The sequence below is a fragment of the Suricata suricatta genome, chromosome 3 (assembly GCF_006229205.1).
Source record: "Suricata suricatta isolate VVHF042 chromosome 3, meerkat_22Aug2017_6uvM2_HiC, whole genome shotgun sequence".
Classification (NCBI taxonomy): Eukaryota; Metazoa; Chordata; class Mammalia; order Carnivora; family Herpestidae; genus Suricata; species Suricata suricatta.
Window position 1 is genome coordinate 4,188,238 of NC_043702.1, and position 24,859 is coordinate 4,213,096.

General features: G+C 54.7%; 1 protein-coding gene and 1 long non-coding RNA gene across 3 annotated transcripts in view; one reads left to right on the top strand and one right to left on the bottom strand.

Moving 5' to 3' along the window:
• The window catches only part of AGAP1 (ArfGAP with GTPase domain, ankyrin repeat and PH domain 1), a 306,663-nt gene that overhangs the window by 49,866 nt on the left and 231,938 nt on the right, over window positions 1-24,859 (bottom strand). For both annotated transcript variants that reach the window (XM_029933558.1, XM_029933559.1), the window contains 3 exons: window positions 18,484-18,638; window positions 14,911-15,001; window positions 5,932-6,154 (listed from right to left, as the gene is read on the bottom strand). In XM_029933558.1, the coding sequence (XP_029789418.1) occupies window positions 5,932-6,154; window positions 14,911-15,001; window positions 18,484-18,638 (469 nt within the window). The remainder of the gene's footprint in view (window positions 1-5,931; window positions 6,155-14,910; window positions 15,002-18,483; window positions 18,639-24,859) is intronic.
• LOC115287295 lies at window positions 18,456-20,809 on the top strand. The gene is made up of 2 exons (XR_003906384.1): window positions 18,456-18,906; window positions 19,025-20,809. It is a non-coding gene; the product is annotated as an uncharacterized LOC115287295 (long non-coding RNA).

The following is a 24,859-nucleotide window of genomic DNA, read 5'->3' on the forward strand; positions in this document are numbered from 1 at the left end:
CGCGCCGGGCACGGGGAAAAAGAAAGTTAGGCTGTCCTTGCTCTAATTGTTAACTCTGATCGCCGGAGTAGGAGACAGGCTGATTAAAACTCCAAACGAGCCCCCAGCTCCCTGAACCCTCTGCGTCCGTCCGGGATGATAGAATCAGAGGAGTTTATTCATACCATTAAGCCCCAGAGAACTTAATTGAAAGAAGAGCACAGCCCGGACCTTGACAAGCGGGAGGTCACAGTAATTGCTGCCGGACATATTTAACATTAAGATAATCAGGCCATTAATTACCCTTTGGATCATTAAATCAGCCAGTTGCAAAATGAAATTTCTGCCTCTATTACTCACTTGAGAGACCACAGGGGTGGCCTTTAATTTATCAGTGAGCTTGAGATACAAAGGCTGGGGTTGGGGGAGGGCAGGCGGGGAGGGGGCCGCGCGGTGGCGGCGGCGGTGGCGGCAGGGCATCAATCCGCCATGCTTGGTGATCGTGGCAAATTAACTAGGTAAGATAACCTCCGCTTCCAAAGGCAGAAGCTGGGGGTATGTAAATAGATGAGGGCAGACAGGGAGATCAGAGTCTGCACACCACTTAGCAGGATAATAAAGGAAATCATCCTTGATTATCAGTGCTAATTTGGACACTGCCGGTAGCTTGTTATGCGTGTTCTGAGTAGCATTTAATTAATTCAATTGCTTGTTAATGAGGGAAGTGACATGTGGGGAGCAGATGCCACCCAACTACAGATGGGCTCTGGTCATCACGGCAGAGTCCTCCCCCCCTCCTCCCCTGCCCGTTCTTTTTTTTTTTTTTAAAGAAAGAAAATAGGAAAAGGTGTCAAGCATAGAGGAACACTCAAAAGAGACAAAACACTGACCTCAGCGGGCCAAGAACTGTTGAAAAATAATAAGATGAGATAATCCTGGGGCCGCGCGGGTACTCGTGTTCCCTGAGGCCACATTTGGAACAGCGCATCTTTATGCCAGAAATTTGAGCTCGAGATTACTGTATTGTGATCTTATGATCAAACCTAACGAGACAAAGACGTGGCCAAGTGGTACTGCTTTTAATATCTCAGAGTGAGCGGTAGGGGTCCAATTATTTTCAGTTTGGATACATTTCCCCTTTATCAATATCTCCGTGTGCATAAATAAGATGAAAGTGGTGTTCCCAAATCAAAAAGGACCGGAACTCGTGTCACTGGGCAGACTTGCTGCATCTGGAAGTGTGCGGCCAGTCTCTCCCACGCAGGTTTCTGACGTCCGGCCCCAAATCTTCCACCCGAAGGTGGCATCTTTTTATAGGTTAAAGACAAGAGGGGAGTTTAGATGAGCAGGTGACAATGACAGAAAGAAAAAGAACGCTCAAAGAGGCAGAGGAGTGTATACTAAATCAGCGACTCGGCTCCCTTCTGAGTGGGATCAGAAGGCACGGGGATTTTAGCCAGGCTTCACGCTGCTCCCGAGGGCTCTCTACAGCATTGAAAACACACGTCCAGGCTCCTTTGATTTCCGAGACCTAATCGGCTCGCTCTCAGACCACCGTGTAAATAGGCTACCTGCCCCAAAATGCAAGTGGCTACTGGTCCCCGCACACCCTCGCGGGCCCAATGCCGCGCCGCTGAGACCCAAAGACGGGAGACAAACCAGGCAGGCGAGCAGAGTCCCGCTTCGGCCTGGAGAAACGCGCACCAGGGGGCTCCGCTGGGCCTTGCTGGGAAACCGCCATCCCTGCAGCCAATCCGAAGAGCTTCCAAAGTGGACCGGGGAGGAGGAGCAGGGACGAAGGGCGCACCACGGGGAGGGAGAGGAAGATGTCCGAGGTCTGCCAGGACGGCTTCACGGCGTGCCGGCAAACACGGGAGCCCCGATCTCCTCCACGAGCCAACGAGGAGTCCCGACGCTCGGAGCAGCAAGAGCACTGGATGTTGGTTCCAGCGGCCCCGTCCCTGCTTTGCCCCATTGGCTCGTTTGCTCGTTCATTCATTCACTTGAGACACACGCACTTGGCGGTTTTAGTATCTGTCTCTGAGCCTCGGATTCCTGGATTTGGGGGGGTCACTGAGGAGCTCCCTGACTTCGCCCTACAGTTACAACATGCGTCCTAACACTGGGACCAGAGCCCTACCCGGTGGCTCCAGGCCCCACGGCCAACGGCGCACAGCAACCCAGCGTGCGGTGCGATACACAAACTCACGTGCTGAGTGTCCTGAAGCCTCGCCCCACACAGCCTGCCACAGCCCCTCCTGGCGCCCCTAAAATCTGGTAAATCCCGTCCATGGTCACCACCGCCCTTACACCAGCATCCTCACTGAAAATCAATTTTTTAAGTATGTGCTTAAATGGTATCAATAGCAATTAGAGAGGGGAATTCTGAGGCCACCCCAGATGGAGTTAATTGTCGTAGCATCGATAGCCTCTCCCGCGCTCCCTTCTCCGAATTAAACCTCCATTACCGAGGGGGCTGAAGGGCGTCCTCTCCCCTCCTGAGACAATAAATTTAATATCGAATGCACTGGAAAAAAATGGCAGTTGTTGCAGAATCCATCCAAAGAGATTTTTTTTTTTCCTTCCTGGGAGTAATTAAAAGATGCTTTTCTTGACTAATGATCCCCTGGTTTAGGAAGGGGAAGTCGATACCGCTTCAGCGCCGTCAGCTCCGATTGATCACCAGCTGCTCTGGCGTGAGCGGCGGCTCTCAGGGCAGCCGAGAGTCCCTGCAACCAATTATGAGCCGCCCGGAGCTGCCCTTATCGGGGGCGCGGGGACGGCGAGCAGAAGGCCGGCCAGCTGGGCAAAGACGCCTGTTTTCCTAACTCCCCCGCAGCCCTGGGTGACGCCAGTGCGAGGGGGTTTCGGGGACCTGGCTGTTTCTGTGCAGAAAGATGGGCCGTATTCCACTCCCCCCTCGGTCCTAACTGGGAGTGTGCGCGCGCGCGGTGTGTGTTTGGGGGAGGAACAGCACATTTCTAATTATATGACACTGTCAGAATGAATCTTCTGAACAAGACAGAATGGACAGCGCTGCTTGGGAAAAGCAGCTGGGCCCTCTTCCAAAGAATTAGGCTGGATCTATGGCGCTCGGCCTTTCCTTGGATAGGCATAAAAATTTATTAAAGCATTTCTTTTTAGTATTACCTTTGGGCCACGTTAGAAGACCCCCACCCCCCAGCTGTTTGGACTAAGGATCTGCAAAGAGCACAGGCGGTGGGTGGGGGAGGGGGCACGCTTCCTCGGCCTGGGAAGGCCGGATCCAGGCTCCATATCCGTTCTCCTTTCACTGGCTGAATTCCACGAGGAGATTCTAGCTCAAACTTTGCATTTTTCCTTTCTAGATGAGGAAACTGCATGAGGCAGTGAAGATGGTGAGGGTTCGAATTATCGGTGCACAGCTGATGCAAAGCTGTTTCTTTGTTTTTGACAGAGCATCATCTGTGGTTTTCTAGGTACAACCCACCGGAACCACAGCCTTCCAGCTGGCCTCCTGTCTTGTCTCCATCCTGTCCGACAGCACCGTGGGCTTCCTTCAGCACTCCCGGAACAGGCGGATCTCACGTGAATCCACAAGCCCTCGCCCTCTGGCTGCTCTGGAGGTGCTGTTATCATACCCCCCCAGCCCTCAGGCTCTCCCTGGTCTTTGCTCTACTTTGGCCTCAACGTCCCCCCTCCTCCTCATTTACCCAGCGGTCCAGCTCCATGGGTGGTGACTCCCCAGCTTCTATCCTCCCCCACGGGCCCCAAGTCTGCCCAGGCCACACTCATTCCCCTGCACGCACCCTTCCCCAGGCCTGGACCTCACCCCACATTTGAAAGTCCAGTTCAGATGCCATTTCTCCAGTGAAACTTCCCTGGGGCACACCGGCCGTAGGAATCCCTCCATTCTGCTAATTCTCCTGAGGCCTGGCACCCTCCGCTGGGCCCCCGAACATTCACAAATCACCGTAGGGTGCAAGTCACCATTTATTGCTCCTCTTCTATGAGAAAGCGCTCCGTGAATGATGGTGGAATATGAATTAAGAACAAAATTCCCTGGGAGAGTGACTGAAGGCACAGAGAGACATTCAATTCTCAAAGCTGTTCATTCTCTTAAAAACCCGAAAGCAACCTTTGGAACCGCACTGCGACATCACCGTCACCACAGCCCCAGAGAGGAGCCTGAAATGCAGAGTAGCTCCTCGGGAACAGTGAATGGGACCCAAGGAAAGCTGGCGTTTTGCTGTGGTCACTCCATTTGTAAGAAAGGAAGACTTGAAATGTGCTGGAGAGAAGAGAATGTGACACACTCAAGAGCTTAAATCAAAGACATAAATAAGAACGACTGAGTCCCTGTACATACACGGCCTTCACTTAATGAACAAAGATGGAGCTGATATAAAACATTTATCAGTTAAAAGTATCAACCCATATATGTGTTTCTGAACACTCCAAACAGTGGCTAATTGTGACAGATTTGGAAAAACAAACTTTTCCAGTTCAGGATATTGAAGATAACGTATCTGCTTTTTAAAATGCGTGATTAATATTTTTCCAACTTATTTCATTGTTCTCTGAACTTATACATTAAGTTCAATCTGATGTCCAATCTTATTTCACTTTTAGACCTAAATATCCACTAAGGAAACTATGCCTGTGAAGAAAGGATATTAATAATACATGAATTCGTCTTTTGAGAATGCTACTTGACGCCTGCTAATTTCTATGTTAGTGTTAAACGGATCAAGATAAAAAAATTCAAAACAGGGTAGGATGTCTCCGGTATGTGGGACAGCTGCCCGCGTGGGCGCTGCATGGTAGGACTCACCCACGGGGGGCTCACACAGCACGCTGAGGCAAGGCCCGACCAACACGCTCTGGGTGCCTCTTCTCCCCTCCCCCCCCCCACAGGACGCGTGATGGGAAGAGCAGGTGAACAGCACACCGGCTTCATTCTCTAAAGTGAACCGAAGGTGGCACCACAAATTCATTTTTCAGCGTCAGTGAAACAAAGTCCACCGACGCTTTGCACGTTGTCGTCGCTCGGCGGCAGAAACCGCCTTCCCGCGCCTCGCGTGGGACACGACCGCAGTCCGCCATGCACCTGTCTCACCACCAGCACAACAAGCCACAGAGCCTTACCAAGTGCTAGCGATGGGAGCCTGCTTCGCTCCCTTCCTCTCTTCACACACCCGAGGGGCCAGAGCAGAAAGTGAGCGCCTCGCCCCTCCGTCAGAGGCCAAGACGTGGCCCTGGATGGCAGCTGCCCGCCGCCATGGAACGGCCCACTCTCCTCTATGCGCAGGCTTGCTCGGAAGACATGCCATTTTATCACCTCCTAGGTACATTAAATATGTATGTGTACTCAAAAACGGTTTATAATAGCTGTAAATGAAAAATGAGAAAATAAATGGGCTCAAAATAAATGCGTTTTTTACACTGGGTAACAATTAACATTAATGAGGACTCACCATACGTTATGCCGAACTTGGCTGATTAGATGTGTTAGAAACAGATTTTAGAAAAATAAAATATATTTTGTTACTGTAAACTCACTTATTGTGGGTGTGTGTGGGGAGAGGGGAGTCGACCGAGTAGGTGCTCATCAAACACACAAGAATAACAAAATTAAAGAATCAAAAATTCATAATTAGTGTGAGCAGCACAGCTTACACCTATTAGAAATGTATTAATTAAAGTGATATATTCATAAGGTTGGAAGCGTCATACATTTCTAAGAAGGAGAGAGGAATCCCCAAGGTGTAAAAACAAACATAAAAAATTAAGGAGTCTGAATTACCCATGTCTGCTGAACGCCAATTTTAAATACAGACATTTCCGTGCTAGGCTCCTCAGTATTCCTACAGGTCGCCAGTGCCATTCCAGTTGGGACTGTCAGCAAGCTCATTTCCAACTGTCTAACTGTTGGCAGAATGCCCGGAGCCCCACACCGCCCCACGCCCCTACCTTGTGGAGTCCAGTGAGGGCTTCGTCCGCCCCTGGCTACTTCCCTCCCAGACGCTGTTGGCCAGCTCGTTCCCGATGGAGGACATCACCTTGATGAGCTCGATGGGCCAGTCGTCAAGGTCCAGAGACCGGACTCGAGAAAGGTGGGTGCCAAGGTTCCGGTGGATCCCCGAGCACTCGATGCACATGAGGGCCCCCAGGTTCAAACTGGCCCAGTTAGGATCTGTGGGAAGAGGAACAGGGTGCCACGTGGGGTCAGATCATCACCACTCATTTCAACTGCCCTTAGGATCTCAGGAACAAAGAGCCCAGTTACTCAACCTCACATCCAGCAGTCCCTCCCTGGACAATCACGTGGCCTGAAAATGCTCCCTGGCCAGGGCTCCATACTGGTTTTAGGCATCTCGGAAGGCTTGATATGCTGGGGGAGTTTTTCAACAATATGGCTTCAGCCCAAAGCCTAGGAATTTCCCGCATGATAAAAACAGCTGCTGGCATTGGTTTGAACAGAGAACCGCACTTCCCAGCACCCCAGCAGCAGGGGTCTCGAGAGCGTGGATACACGTGGAAAAGAACCGTTGATGACTTGGCACCCACTGGGGGTGGCTGCGGATGGGAGGAAAGAGACGGCGCTTGAGAGTATTTCCAAAACTATGACGTCCCTTGTTAACAACCACCTCAGCAACCACAGGCACAGCCGAGTTTTCATTAGCCATAAGATGAACACGTTTGCAAATTTCAAAGACAAAAGGCAGGCATGCTACAATGAAAACATCGTTTTCAGTGATCTCACCTAAGGGTTCCCACTGGAGCAACTCCACGTTATCTGCCACTGCTGGCAAGTGGTGGGCCGGGCCCCCTGGTTAGGTTATGACCTAGCTGATCAACCCTGACCTGCAGAATGCACGGCAGTGCTTTAGGCGGTGATAATGCGCCAAGGACAGCAAACCAGTATAGAGAATGCAACCGGAGCCCTTGGGCTGGGTCCCTTCCTTCGTGAAACTGGCCGGCGGCATGGGAAGACTGAGGACTCAGGCCCAGTGCTGGCTTCATGCCAGAGTCCACAGCTGATGCTGTTGGCAAAGATGGAGCTCACCTTGACAGCCAACGGCTTCCACCACCAATGGCGTCAAGTAAGGCTTGAATCATCCAGGAATAATGAATATTTGTCCCGGGTACACTTGAAGAGTCAACAAAAAAACCCAGGAATGGCCTTGTCCTAACTCATCAGAAATCAGCCAGCCATTTATTTCGTAGCTCATACACACCCTGGAAGGCGAAGGATGGATACCATCGGGGAGACAGTGGAGAAGACAGGTCTGTGATTCAGCGATGTTGTGGTTGGGGAGAGGAAATGTACGTCCCAAATGAATAAAATAACAATGAAATAAACAGGACAAGGAAATGCAGACTAAACACTGAAGGGTCCATTAAAAGAATGAAGGTGCAGGCAGTGTGGGGAGGAAGAGGTCAGCCGTAACAGGTGAAGGGGGGAGGGCTGCATGGAGGAGGCTGGCCTGGGCCTTGTGGGGGGCACCGGAGAGGAGGGTGGGGTGGCGAACGGATCGCAGAACACTCCTGCTGCGCCTCTTCACAGCCCAACTGCTGCGCCCGCCCCCCGTACGTCTGCATCTCTCAATCCCTCGGGCCTCTGCCCCCACCTTTCCACTGGAGCGGGGCAGCCAAAGTCACCAGGCTGGGTGAAATCGAAGGACTGTGTTTGGCCGTTACTTTACTTGATCCCTGGCTAGCCCTCCGTACAGCACTGCCTTCGGACGCCTTTTTGGTCAATACCCTCCCTGGATCTTTCTAGCACTTGTCTGGCTCCCCATCTTGATTCCCTTCCCTACTTGTCCTCTTGAACCTGCCCCTAACCTCAAGGGGGCCTGTCGGCTGGTCTCTCGATGCTTCACTCTCTTCTCAGTAAACTCAGTGCCACCACAGATCTCGTTCTCACCCAATGGCTAACGACTACCCACAGGTACCGTCCACCTCTGCGAACACAGATACGTCCTCTCTGCTGCACGTGTGATCACCGTGGTATTTTCCCCTTGGAAATCCCGCAGGGACCTCCCTGTCCACGTTTCACTCTAGGAACGCGGCCACCTGCCAGGGACGACTCCACCCCAGCAAAGGGCACCGATTCACCCTGTCACTCAAGCCGAGATCCTGGGACTCAACCCTGATTCTCCATCACTCCCGCAGCCAACCAATCACCAACCACCTCAGTCTCTCCATGTCCGTCCCCTTCCTCCTGTCTCCAGTGCGCCCCGCACACGCCCCGTCTCACGGCACCTTCCCTGCGGCAGAAGGGGTGGGGTCAGGGGGACCAACCTCGTCCCCTCCGCGGCCTCTCCTCAGAGGCTGCCCCACTGTGCAGTTCCGGGTGAAGGAAAGAACAGCCCAGCGACGGCAGAGAACCGGTCCCCGGGTGGCACGAGGTGGGGAGCAAGTCCCAGGAAGCCACGAGGTCCCCGTGCCCTCCGCCGTCACGGGCACTGGTGGTCAGGACTTTCACACACGGTCCCCACAGTCGCCTGAGCCGGGGGAAGAGTCTGTCACCGGGCGCCACCGCCCGCCTCACCGCCACGATTCTCCACGTGCTCCTGTGGGCACAGGACCCCCGCCCCCAGCTGAGAAGTCACCGCACTGTCGCCCTGCCCACCGTCACGAGCTTCAGAGGCGGGCCTGGTGTGGTGTCCTGGAAGGAGGACACATGTCAACGACAGCGCGATCTCCATAAAAACTAGAGACGGAAATACCGCAGGTGGGAGGGGGCGGAGCTTTGCTCTGGCCTGCCGTCACCTCAGCAGGCCCGGGGGCTGCAGGGACGTGGCCTCGGCTGCGCGCCCCGTCCCTGGGGCCTCGCAGGGAGGTCTTGCCTCTGCCCCAACAAAGGAGAACAACTTCTTAGCAGGCGTCAGCAAGCGGCGGAAGTGCCGAGCCACACCCCCTGATCCTCCCAGGACGCGGCAGGGCGTCAGGGCCCTGGGCCGCCCCCTCGGGCCTACAGGTGAGTCCGCACAGCCAGAAAGCCCTGCGTCACCCCGTCTCCCCTTCCGGCTGCAGGGCCCTCCCCTTGCAGAGCGCCTGTCAGCACACGCCCTCCTGCCCTTCTGTCCCTTGCAGGGGTCTCCTGCGGTCCGGGTGGCGCAGCATGGAAATGAGGCTAACGAGGCGCGTCCCCGCGGGGCTGTCCCGAGGGTTAAATGCTGCGAGGTGACCACACGGGAGATGCGATGTAACATGGTGGCTACAATGACGTTCCTTCCTTCATGCATCGACCACTGTTTACATGCCAGGCTCTGGGGACAGAGCAGCGAATGGCGCACAAGACCCTGCAAACAAACGAGGGACAAGGATCCCCGGGGCGGACCGACAGTGAGACAGCCAGAAAAACACACAAGCACACAGTGTGCCGGCTGAGTATGTGCCCTGAGAAAACCCCGCTAGGGAGAAGCGGGAGACGGATTCGCGTGTGTCCTTTGAACGTGTGGTCAGGGAAGGCTTCTTTGAGGCGACATTTGGGCAGAGACCCGAGGATGGCAGGCTGATGGTTTTGTAATCTGCAGTTTCTGTTTATACCTGCGGGAAAGAGCGCGAGACGGAAGCAAGACACTGGGCACGCTCCTGTGACACGTTTTTCTGGGACATCAGAGACGGGGGACGGGGGCTGGAGTCCCTCCCTGTGTGCAGGCCTGGGGTCCACAGAAATAAACGACGGGCCCCTGACATCCAGGGGGACACAAGAGGGAAAGGCACTGACAACATGAACACAACAAGGCGTGAGGAGTTGGTGCCAGGGACTTCCATCTGGGGTGGGGGGCGCGGACCAGCCAGGAGGGAGGGTCAGCTCTGCCCGGGTAGGCAGGGGGGCATCATGGTCGAGGGGGCCTTGGGGCAGTGGAGAGGCTGAGCGGCCTCTACCAGCCTGTCCATGAAGGTCAGTCATGCCGGCGAGATCCACACCAGGGCTCCAACTCTTGGGTTCTTGAGGGCTCTTGGGGAGTGAGTCTCCTTGCCGTGATCCTGGTGGAGGGTCGGCGGCAGGAGTCCCGAACAAAGACTTCTGTCAAGAGACAGGTCCGGTCCCGTTTGACAGCTGGCTTTGCCGTGGGATTTCCCAGCAGCGCGAATGTCCCAGGGCCGCGGCTCCCCAGAGGTGGATGCTGGGGTTTCCAAACCCCCTGATCACACACTCCTTATGGAAATGGCCACCCACTGAGGGAAACAGGGTTCTGGGGTCTACCAGCTGTGCGGACGGGGGGCTGTAGGCAGTGCGGCACGTTCTCAGGTGGGTGGGGGTCTCCACGGCCCAAATCCCCAAGCCCCACGGGGCGCACCTGAACTGAGAGAGGACGGTGTTCACAAGCAGGTGGGGAACACCCCGAGAAGGCGGTGTGGCCTCCGGAGCCCAGTGCTCCTCCCACATGGCCCCCGGACATGGGACCACGAAGCAAGGGCGCTGCCCACTGGGGGACAATAAACTGCCAGTGGGGAGACCCATGTCCTCAAGTTCTGTTAAGGATCCTGAAGGATCTCTTAAGATCCCCTCAATCTTCTCTTAAGACCCCTTTATAATTAAACATAATAGCCTCATTTAAAGAAACGTATAAAGAACAAAGAAAGAAAACTGTAACTACCACCCAGCTCCATTACGGTCAACTCATTTCTTCACCTGTGCGTACACATGTGCAAGAAATGCAGGGCAAAGGACGTTTTCTCTTGCTTTTTTCACTTAACAATACACGTAAGTACTTTGTATTAAAAATAATTCTTGGGGTGCCTGGGTGGTCAGTTGGTCAAGCACCTGGCTCTCCATCCCAGCTCAGGTCATGATGTCACAATCTGTGAGATGGAGCCTCGAGTTGGGCTCTGCACGGACAGCGTGGAGTCTGCTGGGGATTCTCTCTCTCTGTCTCTCTCTCTCTCTCTCTCTCTCTCCGTCTCTCTGCCCCTCCCACAAGCATACGTGCTCTCTCAAAGTAAACATGAAAAAAATGTAAAAAATTAAAAAATAAAAATTCTTAATGTTGTAACAGTTCATTTTGTAGCCATCTCTGTCCCTCTTGGTGACGGAGGCTACCGCCCCCTCTGTCCCCGACCACGTGGTGGAGGGCAAGAGTGTGGGGCCCTTCTCGCCTCTGCGCTGCCCCATCACGGTTGAGGGCACAGCCTCTTTCCCGGATTTGATCCCATGCCCCTCCCAGGCAGGTGTCACGTCTGCACAGTGTGACAGACCGAGCGCTGTTGGCGCCGACAGTCTTCTGCCCGGGTGCCCGGGCCTCCCGTGGCCATCAGCACTGACCCACTGTTGTCTTGAGATTCAGGCCCTTTGCCAAAGCTCCGTGCGAAGAGACGGGACTCCAGGGAGATGGGCCCCTCGAGGTGTCTCGGCCTTCAGACCACGCAGGGAACCAGCAGGCACCCCCCCGAGCACGGCCAGCCGACGGGTGTGCCAGCCCGAGGGAGCACGGAGACCCACGTTGGCGCTCTGCGACCAGCCGCCCCCCAGCGCAGCTCCGTGGAGCCCTCAGTGCCACTGGGGTGCTGCAGGCTGGGCTGTGCGGAGGGGCTCGGTGCCTCCAAGGCTCCCAGAGATGTGTGGCCACGCGGTCCCGGACGGAGCACTGTCCTGAAGCTGCCTCCCCGGGGCAGACGCGGACCTTCTCCTCTGCGTCGTGGTTTGATAAGAGCTTCTGGAAGTCAAAGGAGCTGAGAGACGGCGTGGCCAGACCTCGGCGGAGAACACCCAAGCTCCCTGGGACCGAAAACAGTTACTATCTTGTTCTCACTTTCTCTTTTCTCAAAAAAAAAAAAAAAAAAAAAGAAAAGAGAAAAAAAGGGAAAGAAGAAAAAAGAAAAGAAAGTGAAGAAGAAAGCCCTTCCGTCAGTAAGAACAACAAAAACCTGCCTTCGCTACACCCCAGCGGGAGGCCCGAGCGCCGGGTTCCCAGGCCCCCCTGGAGGCGGGTGCGGTGCCTGCTCCTGAGTTAGGGTTTCGGGAGAGGACGGAAGCCCGGTCCCAGTGGCCTCTACGCAGCCACACTGGGGGGCTGACAGGCTCACCCCCACTCCCAGACCCCCGGAAGCACGAGAGACGACCTCTGATCCCTGATGCTCAGGCGCTCGGCGGGGCGGTGCTGTGCGCTCCCCAGGAAGACACAGGCCGGCCCAGGTCCCTGGACGGAGCCCGCGAGGAGACAGCGGGCGCTCCTGGGCCAAGCGGAAGACCACAGCCTCCTCGTGACAGCTTTCCTTCCTCCACACCCAGAACAAGAGGCTCTTCTTACGTGTGTTCGCCGTCACGTGTCCTGCACACACAGTACAGGCCCCCGAGACGCAGTGTCCTCAGACGGTCGTGCTCACTCACAAAACAATCAGACACTAATTCACCGAGGACCCTGCCGCGCCCAGACACGTGAGGGCAACCTTCCGGAACGCATCTTTACAGACCTTTTCCGCCTAAATACTGAAGACGAGGCACCGGGCTCCCCTTGACTCACACGCTTTTTCATTCCCAACGTATTTCCAAGTTTCCCCATCTCGATTCATGTATTTTGTACAGGACTTTTTTGGGTTGCACGTTATTTCACCGAAAAGACATCACCACCGATGGTTCTTCTGGCTTTGCACATCTGGGATGTTCCGATCTTTGGGTCCCCAAAGAGCGCCGTGACAAACACTTGGGAGCCAGGGCTTTGCGGCCCTTTGCTCACCCGCACGGGCTTGGCTCCTGGAGGGCGCGGCTGGAGCGCGGGCGGCCGCTGGCTCACGGCTTTTATGTACGTCGCCAAAGCGCCCTGGGCAGGTTTCACGGTTCATCACGAGGGTGTGGCTGGTGCACGTCTCAGCACTCTCACCAAAACTGGATATTTTGATTTAAAAAAACAAAAGGCCTTTGCCAACGTGCTATCTCCGGTGTCCTTGATCTCTGTGCCCCGGTCTTCCCCTCCTTGGTCTCTGAGAAAACAGAGCAGGGAGGGAGGGGGCTCCATCTGTCATTTCTGCAACCCTGGATAGGTCACTGGATGTATGACTCTGCCTTCGTCACCCCGTTTCCTCCCTGTGCGTGGGGCCCCCCACAACGCCAGCATTTATAGCCACAGGATTACAGAAGACTGGGTGAGCGCGTCCGGTGTGGGCCTGGCAGAGATGGGAGTTCACGGATGGGGGCCTGTGAGCTCCTTTGTCCCTGGACTGTCACAGTCGGCCTCCCCTCGTTCCCTCCGTCCCCACATATCTGCTCAGGCGCGCCCGCGCCCCGGCCCCCCTCCCCACCTGCTCTGCGTCTCACCCCCCCACACCTGGGCACTCGAGTGACCTGCCTGCTCTCCGAAAGGTCACTCGGCCTCCACGCGCCACATGCCACGGAGCCTGTGGGCCACGGACTCGGCCCTTTCCAAGGACTCTAGTGTGGGGCGGGAGCCACCGCAGGCGCCCTTCCGGACGGAGGTTCTGACGGTTTTCAGGCTTCGTGCTTTTAGAATTCTTCCTCTAAAAACTTTCTGATAAAAACACACACGTCACGTAACCACTCTCTCGGAACTTTATCTCCCGACACGTTTTGAAAGCAAAACTCAAAAATTCAAACAAAAGAACATGCTTCAAGGAGGTGCGTCAAGAGACCTGAACAAGAGACCCTCTCTCTCACGTGGGGGTCGCGGACACGGGCTCTCCTGTCCCTGCCTTGCACCAGAGCGGCTGCGCAGAGCAGGGCATCCCCTTTCCTGTGCGACAGCCCGGAGCCTGCGTCTGCTTCTCGTGTTCACGGGGCTGTCCCGGTGGCGCCCCCCCCCCCGCCCCCACCACTGCTCGATGCCAGGCTGCAGGGCTCAGAGCGCCTCTCACCTCTGCTCTCAAACTCCAAGGAGCTGCCAGCGTTTCCAGACGAAGACTAAAGGCTGCGGCGTTCCCGGCTGGGCGCCGTCACCTCCCTTGGCTCTAACCAGCTTCTGACCCGGGCAGCAGGCGCTGTGGCCGCACAGGTCTGAGCGCTGCTCAGCGGCCTGTCCCGCCACCTGCTCACGTCCCATCGGAGTCCCCTGCTCCCTGCAAACTCTGGCTTCTGCACAGAGGCTGCTGGAGGTGCCGGTGCCCTGAAATGGCCCTCCTCCGTGGTGGCAGGTTCTGTGGTCTCTGGGTCCCGCCTCAGCCCCTGGACTCGGGCTCTGGGACGCCCAGGACCCGGCGATTCCCAGGCGACCCCGAGGCTGGTGCCACAGTCTCTCACCTGTATTTCCCTCTCATCAAAACACAGCTTCATGACACAAAAAATAAGACCAGGAAATGTTGACTGAACGCACCCAGCGCTGTGCTGAGGGCTGGCGTGTAGACACTAGAAGTCAGCCTTAAACCTCAAGGACTCAAGGATGCAAACCATGAAATGACTTTCTCAGAGGGAAGAGCATATTCCGTACTGGACAGCAGGAAGCACCAAGTAAAACTGGGTCACTGCGAGGCACGAAGAAGTAATTACAAAGTCTAGGAGTTCAAGCAGACGCTTTAGTGTACGCTGAATTTAACATTGAAAAAAAAAGAGACCGTTTTGATGCCAAAATGATTTTGCAATAAAAAAAAAACCAAACAAACTCTAGAAATCTCTGGGCAGGGATTAGCAACAGCACTGTATTGTTATGGAAAAGCAACGAGCATATGATCATTGAGTAAGCAAAAGGTTAATTCCTGGGTTTGGCACAGAATCTGGGCACCCCCTCGCATGGGGTGGGTGCCATTCCTCCGGAACGCCCGAGGCCCAAGGCCTAAGGGAGACCCGGGGTGCCGTCACTGAGGCTTTCGGGGGGAAGGGTACAGAGTTAAAATAAAATCCAAACGAGACTGTGTCAATTCCTTACCGGCCGTTACATGACCCGATAACCCTTCCGGGGGAACAACAGGCCTGCAGGGTCCGCAGGGACGGGGGCTTGGCCAGCCCCGCCCCCTGCCCGCCCCGGGGCCCCGCCCCTCGCCCGCACTTACTCTGGGTCTCGCAGTCCACGCAGTGGGAGTTCCCGCGCATGTTTCGTATCGACTGCAAGGCTATGGCCTCACTCTGGCTCGTCAGGCGGGACTGGGCATGTGGAGGAAGACACACAAATGCAAGATGTAAGAGCCTGGGCAGACATTTCCACACCCGCTCATGACGCCGGGGAAGAAAACCCAACTGTTTGTCAGCAGACACAAGAGGACCATTTCCAGCTGCCCCCCCCCCCCCCCCACCCCCCGCCGACGTCTCTGGGAACAAAGCATGACTGAGGGAGAAGGCTCCGTGCACTGTGTCAAGACCGAGCAGATGAGAGGACCGCGCCGGACAGGAGGGCGGAGGGAAGCTCTGGGTCATTCGAGAGTGGGCAGGACCAGCCGCCGCCCGGAGAACGTACTGGAAAGCACACTAATGTGAGCCTGCCTCCATAGAGATGACAGAATGTGAAGTATGCGGTCTTAGCGGCCGTGGGTCCCAGGGCTCAGTCAGCCCCCTGAGACACAGCCCGTGGCCCCTCGCCAGGAAGCCACGTCCACACCACACTTCATGCCCTGGAGACTCACTTTTCATATGAAGACTATGTCTGTTGCTACAGCAACCAAGTCACCAACTGGGGCGGGGGCAGGCACGTTGTTTTCCAAGGTCACCATCTGAAGTGGCTGTTCTACTCGCAAGAACTTCTTTATGAAGTTTTCTTTAATGGATATTTAAACTGATACCTAACCGCCTTCCCTCTACGTGTTAAAAAAACACAGAAGGGAGAAAGGAGGCTATCTGCACACACACGTGTACTTACAAAAAAAGCTGGCATATGTTGCTTTAGAATCTGCCCTTTCAAAGTTTTTTTTAAACGTTTATTTATTTTTGAGAGACTGAGAGAGACAGAGCGTGAGTGGGAGAGGGGCAGAGAGAGAGGGAGACCCAGAATCAGAAGCAGCTCCAGGATCTGAGCCGTCAGCACAGAGCCCGACGCGGGGCTCGAACCCACAGACCACAAGCTCATGACCTGAGCCGGAGTCGGACGCTCGAATGACTGAGCCCCCCAGGCGCCCCAAGAATTTGCCCTTTCAGCCTAAAGAGACACTGTCATTTCTCAATGCCACCACGTTGTTTTCCAAGGTCACCATCTGAAGTGGCTGTTCTACTCGCAAGAACTTCTTTATGAAGTTTTCTTTGATGGATACGTAACTGGATTCCAATTTTTCTCCAGGGCACACGGTGACGTAAAGAACTCGCTTATTGCTAAAACTCTGCCTGCTTCTGTCATTACTAACGACAAACTTCGGGGGCAGAGGCGCTAGGGAAATGATAGGTACTGTTTCGTAAGCTAACTTTTTTCCCCCAAGTAAATTCTACACTCAGCGTGGGTCTTGAGCTCACACTCTGAGATCAGGAGTTGCATGTTTCACAGACTGAATCAGGCAGACGCCCAAGATACGTACTGCTATTAAAGGCTTACGATAAATACATTTAATAATGGTTAAACCCCAACAAATTTCGGAGGACACTTACAGTAAGCTTGATTTCCAACATCAGGATGCATAAACTGAACCACCACATGTCAACCTGATGGGAAACGACTGACTGTCACTACCTAGGAATATAAATTATAATTTATTCACCTCTATGTAATTGGCATGATGTATTAGGATTTTATTCCCTTTGGTTGGATACCCGAGTATTGAAAGCGTACTTGACAGTTTGCGTTGGCATCTGGACTGTGTGTGCGTGTACCTGCCCGTGTCTACCTGTCCGACTTCCACGGCGTGTGTGTGTGCGTGTGTGTGTGCACGTGTGTGTGTGTGTGTGTACGCCTATGCCTGCTACCAGCTCTGAGTTACGCACAGGGAGCTAAAATTGTGTAAAGCTCATCCTCAACTAGGTCTGGATTTTCCCTCCAGCGATTCCTTGTGGAGGGGAGCCCCACGCTGGGCCCTGGGACACTGATTCCGCAAGTGTCCACGGTGAACAGGTGGGGGGGCCCTGTCCTCCCTGGGGCTCCGCGAGTGCCCCCCGGAGACGGCGCTGCCCGGGCGCACAGAGGAAAGAAAGGGGCGGCATCTGCGGCGGTGCTTGCATCAGGCCCGGAAGTGATGCTGCGTCTTCTCCCGAAGAGCTGGTAAGGGTCGGGCAAGGGTGTGAAACGGAAGAAAAGCCACGGGAGATTTGGATCTTCCTGAATCCGGACGACGTGGCGTGGATCTGGGGTCTAACCTGGAGTACTGTGATCGTGCACAAAGCCTGGAGGGGTGTCCGTCTCTTTGGCCACGAGCTCCCCGCACTCCTGTTTTGGAGCTAGATTCCCATGCTGTGGGTAGGACGAGTGTCGTCAACCCCCGCCCACAGGAGATCCGGAAGCTTCCCTGCATTCGCCTCAGGGGCGCTGTCTGTGGAGGTGCCTCAGTATAGCCAAGGGTGTGAGGAAGCAAAGGCGCCGATTTCTCCCCGCCTTGGGTCTAAACCATCTTCAAAGAAGTGAAGGAAACTACATTTTCCTAATGACGGTTGTGGTGTGGGTGACCCCGGTTAAGAGGTGACGCAGCAGACGCTCCACGTGTCTGAAAGACAGGCTCCCTCCTTAACGGCTACGCTGAGCGTCAGTCGTCGGCAGACATTTCTTTAAATGGTTACAAACGAAACCGCAGGTGGGCGGGAGATACTCTGTCTCTCGGTTTCCGGTTGACCATAGTTTGAAAAGCAAGATGCTCTTCAAGACTCTAAAATGTCCCAGAGAAGGGGCTGAACGCATCCAAGCCACTAAAATAATGAATCAGAAGGAAGCCCTCATGGGAAGGAGGCCTCCTCTCTGAGGAGTATCCCTGGCAGGGATCTAGAAAACGCAGCTTAAGGTTTCTGTTTGTTTGTTTTCTGCGGAGAGTCCCCGCCGGCTGCCGAATGAAACACATCGGGAGTCAGCGGCCGAGTTCAGGAGGCGGACTCGGCTTCCACCCAACCCCCCGGGACGCTCACTTTCAGCCCGTTTTTGCCGGGTGCCCGTCTGTAATGAGACTGTTTTCTGGCTTAACATGGGTTTGAATTTTGTGCCCTTGGGAGGGAACAGTGCATCTCTTACGTCTGCCCCTCTTCTCCTGAGTGCGGGCACACGAGACACAGGATCCCATCATGCACCAGGAAGAGGCCAACGCGGTCTTCACACCTGGCATTCATCGAGAGCGTGAAGGCCGCACCGGAGTGGTCTGGCAGGGGCACTAACACGTGACACGTGTCGACACAAAGTGTTTTCTTATCTTTTCAATTATTCAGCTCGCGGAGCAGGAAGCGTAACTGGGTCTTGTCAATCACGCACGTCACGTGACGCTCCCCCTCCTCCCGCGGGGGTTACTCCAGGGCCCCCACTCACGTGACGCCCCCCCCTCCTGCGGGCGTTACTCCGGGGCCCCCACTCACGTGACGCTCCCCCTCCTCCCGCGGGCGTTACTCCGGGGCCCCCACTCACGTGACGCTCCCCCTCCTCCCGCGGGCGTTACTCCGGGGCCCCCACTTCCCTGTAACGACCCGCAGTCTGGGTCCCGGCGGGGGGGGGGGGGGGGTCGCGCTAAGGGCCTTACCTTGTTCTTGCTGCTCTCACAGGACTGCAGGCTGGCGAGGATCTGGCTCTCGATGGCTTGGACCCACGCGTCTCGTTCTTCGTATGTGGTGGCTTCAAAGTGCCACGTCTGGCCAGTGAGGGACACGATGATAAACTCAAAGTTTTCCTCTTGTTCTGAAACACAGAGGGGTGGGGATGAAGAGTTTAGCTTTCATGAGACGGCGGCCCTCTGCCCAGGCTCGGCCATGAAAGGGGCTCTGGGTTCAGTCGCGCCTCCCTGGGGCCGCAGCACCTCCCTAAAGGCGGCGCGGCTGAGCTGTGGCTCAGTCAGTGCGCAGGGGAGGAGGACAAATGGAAACCAGCGGGTGATGCCCGCGGCTCTGCGTTGGGCACAGAGGAAGCGACTCGGGGAAGTAACGCCGTACCTCCCTGCACCATCCAGGTATCTGTGGGGTGAAAATTAAGTCAATGCTGCTAATGACTTCTTTTAGTGTCTGCGTGGAGATCTGTGGATACGGCAGCAGCCAACGGGCTCCTGGGGGCTTCCTGTTCTTTATCAGCACAAGACCCACCGCAGCGGCTTTCATCCCCTCATCTTCCGCCTGGAGAGCGAGCAGACGGACGCCAGGTGACCTGAGGGGACTTCACGGCTGCCATGGGGCGACCGTCTGCACAGCAAGGAGGGGGACGTGCGCCTGCCACAGTGGGGTCTTTGGACAGATTCTGGACTCCGCCAAGGCTCACGTCCTTACCCTGAAAATGGGGGAAGAGGCCACCTACTCCACAGTGTCACCCACTGGCTAAGTGACATATGCCACTGAGGCTGATGGCCTGGGCCATGGGAGATGCTCCATTTCCCCCCCCCCTCCCCCATACTGTCACAGAGACAGGAAATGCCAAGCATGAGTTTCAGGCACGACTCCTCACTTGATTTGTGATTCCCAGCCACCAGGCCACACAGCTGCGTCACAGCTGCCCCTTGAGAAGTCGTCACTGATCAGGAGAACCACCTACAGTCTCCGGGGTGGACTGCCGGCTCCATGACCGGTCTGCCACCGGCACGGGGTCACGTCTGCGGCACCAAGTCCCCCACACCCTGCCATCTTGCACACTCTCGGCTCCCCAGCCCAGTTCCCTGGCAGCCCTCATAGCCCCTGACCTCCAGCCCCTGACCTTCCCCGGGCTCCCTGCTGCCCAGATCAACCGGCCTTCTCTGGGCTTCCCGCCCAGAGCCCTGCCTCCTGCCAGTCCGAGCCTCGATGCCACTCCGCTCCGGAAGGCGATCACAGGCTTCTCCAGCGACCCTTCCCTGCTGCCCTTTGTCTCATCTGCCTCAGCCACCCCTCCAGCCTGACCCCATCAATGCCACCGGTCGACCCCGCTCTGAAGAGGGGGTGGGGGCACAGGGCCCGGGATTCTCCAGCACAGCCTGCTCCCGGGAACCAGTTCCCTAAATGGCCACAACCTGCTCCGGAAACACGGCCGTGCCCATTGCACGCAAAACCTTTGCACATTCTGAAGACTGACAGTGTCGTGCTCTGTGTAGAGTCACCATTGCTGCAGCTTTAGGATTTAGCCCGCTGGGGAGCTGGGCCTCCCTCTGGGCAGCACCCAAAGGCAGGGAAGGTTCATCAGTGAAACCATAGTTGAAGGCCTTCTATGAACGCACCCGGCCTTGGGCACATGCGTGAGGGTTCTCTGGCAAGAGGGTCTGCGGCTTCGCAAAGGGCTACGGCAATCCTGGAGTTGTCAGAGCTCCTGTGGCGAGGGTGCGTGGTGGGGCGCCGGTGCGGGGGGCAGGCCAGGCCCGGCCCTGATAGAGGCCCAGTCCCCGAGTGTGGATGCCCCGCAAGGGAGGGGGGCGGGCCAGGGGAACCCCATGCCGGAGCCTCGCCGGGGGCGGGGCCGTAAGCATCACCCCGGGCCCCCTGACTCTCTGGCTCCTGAGCTCTGGGGAGCTTGTGATACGGATTCAGAAAGAGAGGAGGGGCCATCAGAAGTTTTACCCCGATGGACTGTGCTAGGGTCAGAGAACAAATGACCCCTGTGTTTAGGCCGAGGCGGACGCTGCACCTGCTTTGGGAAGGGGACGTGGGGCAGGAAGCCTGGGGGTGCTGGCAGGACCCCTGCCCCCGGCAACGCCCTGGGTCACTCGTGGCCCTGTTGGGATTTTCATTTTCAAAACCAGCCGTGACTTCCCAGTAGGTCTGCCCGTGAGTGACCTGCAACTGTACCTCACAAGTACTGGCTGAGTCCCTACGCCTCGGATTTTTAAACATCCAGTGTCTTGACCCTCAGGGTTTTATGTTGCTAATGCTAGAAATTACAATGTCTTCTACACTGAATTTTGCAAGATGGTGCCCCAAGTTCGTGTATTTTACACAAAACTCTCCCAGGGAACCGGTACGAGAGATGAGAGAGAGGTGAGCCACTGCGGGCGGTCGGGAACACGTGCTAGCTCACGGGAGGACCGTGACAGCCGTGCATTAGATCTGCCGAACAGCCTCACGCTTTTTTTAATCGGTGAAAGTCAAATGCACGACAGAGGCGCCCCCTCAGTTGGGATTTACTGGATCTTTCAGTAAAAAAGAAAACAATTACAACTGTTAGCTTCCCAGTTAAATTTCTGCACAACTGGTCTGGCGTCAAGCTTCCTAGCCTGAATCACAGGTTACATCCCCCGGAAGGAAGGGAAGGAACTGAGCTTGCCTTACACGGATTGGGGCTCGGTCACGTGGCTGCCGGTACCACGCAGGGAGCAAGGGATCGGTCACGCAGGACACACAGTCGGGGGGCGAGGGACAGGCACACACATACTCTCTGGTGACTGGATACAGAGCAGTGGAAACAGTGATTGGGAGGGTGCTCTGCAGCAGAGGTACGTCCATACTGTCTTTCCAGTGCAGTAGTTGTTACTGAAAGTTTCCCACTGAAATGAAAACACCGAACTTTCAAATTCAATTGCTAAGGTTTGGCTTTGCCCTATTTCATCCCATAAACAAGACTCACCCTCCAGGCAAGATCCACTCATGGGAACAAATACATACGAGCGTTCACAGGAACCTCAGAGTTCATTTCTTGCAGATTTCCAAATATACTCGCCCTACAGCATCTCCTCTGCAGCTTCTCAGTCACCTTACAGGCAGCTCCACCGCCTGTCTTCTCCGTCTCCTTATACTGGACACAAGTTTCCTTTTCTAGTATCTTCTATGTCACTAAACGTTCCTGTTTGTACTTGCAGAAGAGTCTCTCCCCTTCAGGGCTGTCCACTGATGGGACAGCCAGCTTTGGGTCTCTGCACCCTTGAGGAGTTCAACCCCTTGTTGTGTGTTCTCTTCTAAGGGAGCCTGGTGGAAAGTTGGCATCTCAGGGGATGAGGTAGTGCCTTTCTACTCTGAGATGCTACAGTGAGGGATGCAGGACAGTTCCCAACATTTTTGAAACAGCTTTGGGCAGCTGCACGGAATCCCTGTTGAGGATTCCAAGGCTGGCTCCAGGACTTGGAGAATGAGTGCTATGATCAACTAGCAATGTCTGTCCTGGGGGAAGGAGAGGTTCAAGTGCTACCTCAGCTAGCAATGTCTGCCCTGGGAGAAGGATGGATGTGTTTGGTATGCCTGCCGTCTCTTTTTCATACTCAGCTAGAGTTTTCTATCTTTTATTTTTTAAAATTATCTTTTAATGTTTATTTATTTTTCAGAGTACAAGCAGGGGAGAGGTGGAGAGAGAAGGGGGCAGAGGATCTGAAGACAGCAGTGAGCTTAATGTCGGGCTCGAACTCATAAACTATGAGATTGTGACCTAAGCTGAAGTCAGAGGCTCAACTGACTGAGCCACCCAGGTGCCCCTCTAGGTTTTAAATCACGGCTTCTTCTTGCCTTCCCTGGCCCTTCTTTGTGTGGCCAGGTGTGAACACATACCCTGGGGGTTTATTTCACGGCTGTGCCTCACCACCTGAGGGCTCCCTTCCTCCCAAAGCTTACAAGTCACTTCTAACATAGGGGGGTGATTCTCAGATCTGTCTCTGGCCCCCAAATCCAATCACTCTGGGACTTCAGGCCTACAGATATTCTTCAGATTATTTTGCCCTGGCATCAAATTAACATGCATAAAATAGTTCCGCTATCATCTCCAAATCCTCTTTGGTTTTCACGATTTCTGTTATGGTGACAATGCTATTTCTAAAAAGCACCCAGAGTCCACCCTCTTCCCATGGTTATCTAATTAGCTCAACACTTCTTATGGGTCCCGCTGACCCACTCTCGCCATCTCCTCCTCCTTTTGGCCCTCGCCTGATCAAAACACGAGCTCTAGCCCGGCTGCCCGGTCGCCCAGAGCTTCTGTAACACCTGTGTGCCGCTCTCCTCGACCAGCAGGGGGAGCACTCCTGCAGCGGCCTGGGCGTGGCTTCCAGGGCTGTGCGGGATCTGACCCCGCCTCTTCCGACCAGGCGGTGCTGGGGCTTCCCTACAAGACACAGGAGCTCTGGCATTCATGGAACTAAAGGAAGGTCTCATCTCCAAGCCCGTGGCCTACTCTCTTTTCCCCCTCCCCAACTCACGCCCATGAGTTAAGAAACCAGAACTGTGATCACCAAGGTTTAAAAGCCTGCAGGTGAACGCTACCTGCCTCCCCCAGAGCAATCCGGAAAGGAAGGGGATACAGACTCCAGAACCTCCTTGGCTCCCTACATCTCCTCAGAAGGAAAGCATATTCTACGGAGATCACCCACACGTGGCCTCAAAACCAAAGGCACTGAACACACAGGAAACAAGAGAGCAGATTTAGATCCAAAGGATTTCAGATACAGAATTTAAAGTAATTATGCGTAAAATGTGTAAAGAAATGAAAACGTGGGATCCTAAATTTTCAAAGAAAAGGAGACCATGAGGACTGATTGGGCAGATCATTAAAGAAAAGGAGATCGCTTGGAAACTCAAATTATAATGGTTAAGAAAACAAGCCCACGAGGGAGGGAATGAAGGGTTGGTAAGTGCAGAGAGGGGCGCCAGGCCTGGAGAGACGGGCTGAAACAGCAGACAGAGCAGTGAGGACTCGTGGATCAGAACGACACAGCTGACTGCCACCGCCGGGCCCCGCAGGGCTGCGGAAGGATGGCAGTGCTAGACACGGAACCAACATCCACCCGGAAGGATCACCACACCAAAAACCTAGGAAACTGTGGAAAACAAAGACGAAAAGAGGCCCTTTAGAACACAAAGCAAGAAGGGGTAGGCTGCTCTTTAAAAAAAATGGTGGCCCTATGGACGATGGCCGTCTCAAGAGTGATAATCAAAGCCGCAGGACCTAGGAGTAACATCCTCGGAGAATGTCAGTCTAGACCTGGGACCCAGGGAGACCTTCCATGAAGAAAAAGAACACAATATATTTTATGCAGAAAAAAAAAACCAAACTTAACAGGGACTCCTGGGTGGCTCAGTCAGTTGCGTGTCCAACTCTTGGTACTGGCTTAGGTCATGATCTCACAGTTGAGGGATCGAGCCCTGCACTGGGTTCTGTGCTGAGAGCGTGGCGCCTGCTTCAGATTCTCTCTATCCCTCTCTCTCTGTGCCTCCCCTGTGCGTGCATGTGTGCATTCTCACGATAAAACATTAAAAAAATGAATAACAATGGAAAGAGGCTATTACCAACAGATCCTTGCTAAAAAAGGAACTACTGAGAGTTAAGCTTCAGAAGTTTCTAGAAAGGAGGTCAGAGCTAGGGAGGGGCTGGTGTACAGATTAATAGGCAGATATGTAGATATACCTAAGCAAAAATTATATCAAATACTACTTCTGACGATAACATCTCATTTGGGGAAAATGAAAGAACCAGAGACGTGCGATGGGGTGAGGACCTGGGAGCCAACAGGTCCTTCGGTGGCAAACGCTTCTGCAGGGAGGCCAAGAACGGACTTGGGATTTGGGCAAATTAGGCTCACGTCACGGGATATCAGGGTCGACCTCGGCAGGAAAAGCAGCAGAATGTGCACCTTCTGAATCAGAAGAGGGAAACACTTAAATAAGGAAAATAACGATGACTGAAATCTTTTATCAAACCAGAACAGTTTGTCCTTATGTTGGACAAAGAATACCTGTCCGGGTTCCACAGTTATCATTATTCTTAATGATGGAATGTTAGAAGCATTCATTTCGCATCAGTTAAAGGGTGCCCAATGCAGGGCGCTGGGGTGTCTCAGTCAGTTGGACAACCGATTTCGGCTCAGGTCATGATCTCACGGTTCGTGGGTCCGAGCTCCGTGTCGGGCTCTGTGCTGACAGCTCAGAGCCTAGAACCTGCTTTGGGTTCTGTGTCTCCCTCTCTCTCTGCCCTTCCCCAGCTCACATTCTGTCTCTCTATCCTTCAAAAATAAACATTAAAAAAATTAAAGGACT